The 8,261-nt window shown below is 32.8% G+C and overlaps 1 protein-coding gene across 1 annotated transcript; it reads left to right on the top strand.

Moving 5' to 3' along the window:
• Positions 1–841: 841 nt before the first annotated feature.
• Positions 842–7,861, top strand: LOC127702932 (uncharacterized). Its single transcript, XM_052207250.1, has 5 exons — positions 842–1,030; positions 1,668–1,873; positions 2,598–2,675; positions 4,300–4,462; positions 6,438–7,861. The coding sequence occupies exons 2-5, from the start codon at positions 1,669–1,671 to the stop codon at positions 7,726–7,728; spliced, it is 1,737 nt and encodes a 578-aa protein (XP_052063210.1). The 5' UTR covers positions 842–1,030; position 1,668; the 3' UTR covers positions 7,729–7,861.
• Positions 7,862–8,261: the final 400 nt, after the last annotated feature.

Here is an 8,261-nt window from a genome sequence, read left to right on the forward strand (position 1 = left end):
ATTATTAAAAATGGAGATTTCTTTTCCTTCGGTTCAATTTAATACTTATAGATCTAAAATTCCTTCGTTTTAAAGAGCACACAATGTTATATAGATAAGCTTTTCTAAAATTTTGTTTTATATAAGAATATATTTTCTTTAATAACCACAAAACTTTATCAATGAATTTTAAAATTACGACCGTTTCACCATCAGATGCTTACTTTTTTAATGATGAATGTATTGGATTTTTTTCAAAAACTTCCTTCGCTTTTTATATTAACACTCATTGTTTCTTAAAAAAACATTGATTTAAAGGTCTCGTATAAAAATTAGATTAAATATTTTTGACCATCACCTTTGTCCCTTTTCAATTCTTTTTTTGTTGTTGTTTTTTTTATATATGTACCATTATATAACGTTTACAACATTGACAATATATAACAACTTAAAATGCTTCTATAGTTCTAGTCTCCTGTTTTCATTTATAACCATTAAACAAACAACAGTACTCGTGATTTTTTACATTTGCTCTTTCATATGAAAATTGCCTCGGGGAATTGTACACTTCGTTAGGGCAGTCTTTGAGAGTTCACTTTCATAATTAATCTACAATGAAAAGTCATTCATGTATAACATTTTATTGTGCATGGAAAGCCATATGTACTATGAAAAATATAAAGGAAATACAGATTTTCCATTGGACGAGAACGGTGAGTATGTTCTAAAGAAGGAAAATAATAGTTTTTACATTTATCCTTGTGAACAAATTACACGACTGACCGAGTTCCTAATATAAATCGTATTTACGTTCTTCTTATAAATTAATCCTAATGGATATTTTTAAATGGCCTTGCTGGTTCGAAGTAAACCGGAGTCATCATATCATTCGATTATTATTTATCCTAATTATCTTTTGTCCATTATTCTTGGCATCAACCTGTTTGATTCCACGAATTTTATTTTTGGATATGATATATAAAGTTGAAAACGATGTAATAACTATGCACATATAACTGATTGATTTAATGAAGTTATTATTTTCATGAAGGTAAGCTATATACGGTCTTAAAACTGCTAAAGTGAAAGCAACGTTTCTATTTCGAATTTTGAAAGGTATTACAATTCTACATGATGATTTAATCCTTTTTGTTGCGCACATTTTCATAAATAGATAGAAATTTTAGATGTTGTACACGTTACTAAAAATTCATTTTTTGGGGTTTTCATTATCTTTCCTGATGTATGACAGTTTCTTCAAGCGAATGAATTATTGGCTGCCTTAACATATGCTAATATTTGCTTTTTTGTTATTCTAAAATGCAAAAAGATAGGGCCAATTGCTTTGAATTAATTTAACTCAATGAGTCAAAATGCAATTTTTCAAATTGGAATTTGAATATCAAAGAGTCTCAGTTATACACATTAAAGATTTGTCAACAATTTAACCCATTTTAATAAAATCGCGATGTTATTCAGGGCTATACATCATTGTTGAAAACAGTTTGCAGACATTATCGCAAGCTTTATATATGTATGCCCCAGTTAATAACCAACACATTGGAGTTCTCAACCAAATTTCATATGAACAGTCAAATATGAAATAAAAACAAAACAGTATTACCATTATATGCATGTAAGTGTTGTCAAAAGGTTAGTAATTGAATAAAGCATTGCTAATTTTATAGGATGGACACACGGAAGTTATTTCTGAATTTAATATTAACCCATGGAAATAAAGTAACCGATGTAGAAGAGTCAATTAAAGAACTACAGAAATATGAGAATGACAACAACCTTAACAAATTTAAGGAAACGCTATCAAAATTAAGCCAGAAGGAACCAGGTCTGGCATTGGATACATTTGGTCTTATTCGTGGCTGTAGATTTGAAGGTACTTGTAATATGGTTAAGGTACCATGTTCATGATTCTGTAATTGACCCTGTAATGAGATATATATTCGAACGATTTGTTGTGCTCTTAGGAGGAACATACATTTTTCATTGACAAGGAAAAGCTATCGGAAAGAACAAAATGTATCTGTGTGGAATGTGTGTATTCTTCAAGTTATTTCAAATCTTTTTTAATAACAGTTAATCTTTTGTAAGCAGATCAGCCAAATCCGTCAAAATGTCTTAAATGCTCCACAATAAAATAAGCGCTTCCCGGCTTTTCGTGCAAATTTACATTTCTCATGTAATTGCGGATCAAACCCTTTATTCTTGTAAATCATAGTTCCCCATTGCAAGTTCGCTATCTCTTTTCGTCTGAGTAATTGTTTCTTGTGTAAAGAACTCTGTTAGTCAGAACCTGCATTTATGCAAGGCACATTTGTATTTTGTTTGATTTGATGGTCTTAAACAGTAACAGTTTACTGTAGATATGATATATTATCGAACAAACTTGTACAAGGCAGTTACTGTTGAAGATAACCCCATAGAGTTGAATGAAACATGTCAGCAATAGTCTATTACGAATCATTTATCAACATGTTTGTTAAAATCTATTTCATAGATTATCAATACTCTAGTTTGGACTTGTCAAGTAATCAACACCGAGAATAGTTATAAAATTATTTATTGCGTTTCATTCACTTAATACCATATCAAATATTTAGATGGATGTCATCGACAACAAACAGTTAGAGATAATGATGTGGAAAAGACGAACGCTTCCAAACCTGCAGCAACAACAGGTATTTGCATTCATTTGATAGACGGAGATTCAAAAGATGTTCAGTCATGGATTACTGTAAACCAACTTATTTTCGCGAGCGATTTATTAGAAAAATAACGCGAATATAAATCGTCGCGAATATGTAAAACTTGGATCTTTCCTTATCAAACTACATTAAGTAATGATTAGAAAATCGCGAAAATAAGTTGGTTTACAGTATAAGATGTGCTCAGCCTCGCAGAACTGATTTGAGGATTTTGGCAACGACTTTAAGCAAAGTTCAACAAGTCTCAGATTAATGTAAAAATATAGCTTCTTCTTTTCAATCGTTCACAAAAGGAATTCGATGTTACCTATGCAAATACAAATGTCGTTAGGAGATAAAAATCATCATTCCATATATATAACATGATCAAATATCTAAGTTTATTCAAAAGTCCACTATTTTCTTCAAGTTGTAAACAATTCAAAAGAAGATGTATTTTGCTTTCATCTAAGACTTGTTGAAACATTTGCCATTTTTAGCCGCATTTAATTTTTATTTTATCACAAATAATTTTCAAGCATTTTCTTTGATTATTGAGCAAGACATTTTGTGTATTATTTCCACACAAAGCAGTTATGGAGAGACATATATTGAGCAGAGACACTTTTTTACTACACTCAACCAATCTATCATGCATTAAAACTATTTTAGTGGTTTAATAATTTTTTTCCACAATATACGGAGAAAAAACATTTATTCCTAACAATTCCATCTCCAATTCTTTCTCCTCTGAGAAATTGTTTCTTGTGAACACTACATTCATGCATAATTCTAAAGTAATAATCAACGAGAAAATGCTTGTGTAACTACTAGTACTGCATTTGAGAATTGTAAAGTGATCAATAAGAGAACAGACTTGTATCACGAGTTCGAGTGATCAATAAGAGAATAGTCTATATGATTGTGCTTGATTTTCATATGATGAAGACATAATCTTTCAATCAGTTTATTGAAGTCTGGAGCTGGCATGTCAGTAACTGCTTGTAGTCATTTATTAATTTATGTATCATTGTCATTTTGCTTAGTTTCTTTTGTTACCTATTCTGACATCGGACTCGGACTTCTTTTAAACTGGGTTTTACTGTGCGTATTGCTGTGTGTTTGTTTATTCTACATTGGCTAGAGGTATAGGGGGAGGGTTGAGATCTCACAAATAAAATTGAGAATGGAAATGGGGAATATGTTAAAGAGACAACAACCCGACCGATTTGCGTAATCGAATACAAATCTAGGAAGGAGAAGAACAATCAGTCAGAGAAAAAACAAAAGTCAAATGTTCACTCGTCATGTTTACAAAAAAAAGATCAAACTACATATCGTACAATCACAAAACAATAAAGATTAAAAGATAATGTTACTCAATATTGGTCATCCAAAACGGTTGCTTCGTCAATCTAAAAGCGTTTTATTTATTTTATTCTTTGTTTAGTATCCACTGACATATACAATTCAGATCTAAGTATAGGACTGGTTTTTACTGTCGGTAAACATTTAATGTTTTGTGTGTATGATATTTTTAGATTTAATTTTCAAACCAGGCAGTTATACCTTTGGCACGTTCTTCATGAACTACTTACAAAAATTTGTTTTGTTACAGCACCCCATCCAAAACCTGCCTACCGGCCAGATAGTTTGGCTGATTTGATAGACATTATTAGAAATGCTACACAAAAAGGACAACCTATTAAAGCTGTCGGAACAAATCATTCTTTGGAATGGACTGATATCGAACAAACGCATGGCATTCGAATAGACATGAGGTAATTCTATATTTTACTTTCAATCACATTTATATTATTTTCAAAATTCATATTTAGACGAACGAAACAGAACACTTTTTTTCATATTGTATATACATATATATATATATTGCTTCTATACGAAACCTTATGTGGTTCAACACTTAATTCACAAATTAATACTAGAATTTTAATAAGCCAGTCGAACACGGATGTATAATGGTTTATCTGTCAATTAATCCCACTATCCGTCCGTCCAACTTTCAGACCTAGCACGTCTCGAAATAACTAAAGTTGCCATTAGTTCTAACCACTCTTGAGAAATGTCTAATAATCTGTCATAGAGCTGTTCGAGGCAGCTGTTCCAAACTATTACTGTTCGGGGAGAGAATTGTCAGAATGTGTTCTAGGACAGAACATTTCAAATCTGTTCTCCGGTAGAAACATCCAAATCTCGTGTGGAATTATCAGAAACTGCTCTTGGATAGTACAGTACTGAATGACGTAAATTAACTCCAAATGTTGTAATCACTTGTCCTACGTACAATTTACCTCCATTTCAAATATGCCTGCCGACAAAGCCCTCAACAGTATCGTTTTTGTTTGACGTTAAAAAAACTGTCGAATAAAGGAATTAAGCTTTGACAATTTATTTGAAAACATATATTACCACAACACGTACAAAAGCAGAGATCCCGAATAATCATAGGTCTGTCTTAAATTCCTTGTTGAATTTCATCCAACTACGAAGAACTGGAACTTCCTTCAATGTAATGGATATCCAAATTACACGTTATGTCCTTACAAACAACGTTATAATGATGGGTGTGCTCAAGGCTCCACGAAATCTCTTTCCAAATTATTTATACTTATTATATCAGTAATCGAAACCAGGCTTCAGAGTTACTGTGAAACTATCTTCTCTGGGGAGGGAGAATCAGATCTGTTAGAGTACATACAATCTTGGTTTCTTTCTTCTTGCAATAGTATTAAACATGTGAAGTCTCCATCTCTTACACTAGTAGAAAGTAAAATAACAATAATACCGATCGTTCTAATCTTAAAGAAAGATTGAAAGAATTAGAGCAACTCAGTTTCATAAAAAAAAAAAAAGAATTACGTTTTAACAAATAACTTGTTTTACGAAAGGATAAATCATGTTTTGTAATTCCTACTCTGATTCGAACAAAAGGATTTCCGAAACTGACTCTTGTTTTGTTATTGACAACATATTTTTTTACTTTCGGATGACTTTTTTCATGTAGACCGTCGACATTCTTATGGAAACAAACTGTACTCCTCATCTTGCCGACTTGTTCCTTTTTTCATATGAAGCTGATTTGATATGGGAACAGCCACATCTGGTAGAACATTAAAGAACCATGCAACAACTTTAAAGAGTTGCCTGTTGAAGTGCAAAAAAATCTGCCCCTTTACACGTATATCCAACATACCCTCATTTACCAATGGCAGTATACATTCTTGCCGTTCAACCCGATCGACGCACTTCACAGAACCTACCTATTGCATTGCGTTAATTTGTTTTCGTCCTGCATGTGCATGAAATATTTGTCATTCGACGTAACGACACTCAATCACTTGAATATAACGAATTTTGATTTAAGTTTTGACTCCTTAGTTATAAATTTGAATGCATGCCCATTTGAGTCTCCTTCGAGAAAAATGATGTGATTTCCGGTTACTTCTTGAAATACCATTATATAATTGTAATTTTTCCGATATCATGTTTCATCCATGTTTTCCAAATCCGTTCATTATTTTATTTCGTTGTAAGATTCGCGTACGAAAGTAAACTTGAAAATCATGTATAAATGCTGAAAATATGGTTGAAATTGGTGCAAAAACGAGTGAAACTCGATATATTGGTAACGAAATGTGAAGACAAAATAGTGTTAAATATGAATGATATTAAAAAACAATAAATATGTGTCATATTTTAACGATAGAAACTGCTGATTGTTATATATAATTTCAGTCAATTGAATGATGTCAGCCATATCAACAGAGAAGTCCTGAAAACAGAATTCCAGGGACAGTTCGATGACAGGATGCTCTGCTCTTTTGAAGCAGGGGCCACGATAAAACGTGTTCAAGAATATCTGTGGCCTGTTGAATTTAGGGAAACTAGACATCCAGAGCAGTACAGAGTTTTGCCAAAACAAACTGGTTGCACCAATTTATCTTTGAGTGACACTATAGCAAATGGTGGCCACGAAAATGGTTTCACAAAGTCTATTATTGCAGAAATGGTCTTGTCGATCTGTTTATTGACGGTAAACAAAATCGGTGAAGTTGTACATAAGCACATTGAACCAACAAATGGCATAACCAATCCTGCAGCGTTTGAAAAGAAGTTCAAAGAACGAGTCCTCATTCAGAATGATAATACTTTTCATGCGGCCCTTAATAACATTGGTGGTTTGGGATTTGCTTATTCTTATACTCTTCGTGCTGAAAATGCCTATTATCTAACAGAATACCGTTACATGGTCACGTGGGAGGAAGCACAGAAGGAAATTCCAATGCTATATAACCGAAATATAAATGAACGAGAGCGGAAACCAGGTTCCCTGCACAGTTTCGAATTATTTATAAGTCCGTATCCTATGTTGCATGGAGGTCCAGTCGATGTCATAGTATGTACCTTAGAATATTCAAGCGGTTTACCAGAAGGTAGTCGACCACGCTGGTATATCATACCTCATGAATGGATACGTTTAGGTTTTGTTCGGGCGTGCGATACCTATCCAGATATTATTCCCTTGCTTATGAATAACATTATGCGATGTACAATCACTCAGGAGCCTGTGACTATGAATGCTCCTAAAGCTTTGGATCCTTTATCGGGTTTAAAAGAATCTGGTCAGGTTACCGTAAGCGAATGTGCTATTGAAACGCAAACTCCAGCTGATGTCATCAAAAAGATTCAATCTTTGATAGATCGTTATCAAATTATTCGAAAAGAAAACAAACATCAATTGGCAACTTCTCCCTTTGTTGTGAGGTTCTCCGTGTCATCTGGTGTATATATGCCTATGCAGTACAATCGGCTGTCGATGGTGATAATCAGCAATATGTTAGTAGGAACACCAAATGCTGAAAATACTCTACAGCAGTTTAGAAATTTGACGCAAAACGAATTTAACGGCCTACTTCATTTGAGTATGGTACAAGATGCAGATGTAAACAGCTTGAGACAGATGTATCCAACAAATGAAAATGCTTATAAGGGTCATGTTGCTACTTTCAAACGTGTCATACAGTAACTTGACACAAGAAGGATTTTCAGGAAAACTTTTATCAAAGTTTTTTCCAAAGCAGAATTAAAAATAAATAGTAGTATCTGTTGTACAGTTTAATATACGAATCATATAAAAGACGTAACTTTAAGATAAGTTATTTTTAGTTGTATTTTTTTTAAATCCCTTCCCCTGAAATCACAATAGACCAATCTGGCCCCGACAAACCTTAAACTGTCTAGTTGAGAAAAATAGATATGGCGTTTACGGCCGCAAATCGGCAAAACTATAGATCGGGTAACAGGCATATAATTCTTTTTAACTTTTTAAACGTTGTGCCTATATTTGGTGTAATTTTTTTAAGTTTTGTTATGCTGCTCGCAAAAAGAAGCATCCTTCAGGATAAATGTTGTTTCATATTCTAACGGTCTTTTAAGTTTTGTAAAGATATTTTGTGACTAGGCGGGTTGAGGCGACTAAAATTTAAAAAATGTGTAATATTTCAATTTTTTGTCAGTTGTAGTTGTTATCTTTGATATTCGTCGGACAAAACTGCATAA

This window comes from Mytilus californianus, unplaced genomic scaffold (assembly GCF_021869535.1).
Source record: "Mytilus californianus isolate M0D057914Y unplaced genomic scaffold, xbMytCali1.0.p SCAF_5, whole genome shotgun sequence".
NCBI classification, from domain to species: domain Eukaryota; kingdom Metazoa; phylum Mollusca; class Bivalvia; order Mytilida; family Mytilidae; genus Mytilus; species Mytilus californianus.

Bases quoted from the DNA above. Each gene is read 5' to 3' on its own strand.
- LOC127702932 (XM_052207250.1), top strand. From the start codon at position 1,669: ATGGACACACGGAAGTTATTTCTGAATTTAATATTAACCCATGGAAAT. The intron at 1,874-2,597 runs GTACTTGTAATA...TCAAATATTTAG, and splicing joins TCGTGGCTGTAGATTTGAAG to ATGGATGTCATCGACAACAA. The intron at 2,676-4,299 runs GTATTTGCATTC...GTTTTGTTACAG, and splicing joins CAAACCTGCAGCAACAACAG to CACCCCATCCAAAACCTGCC.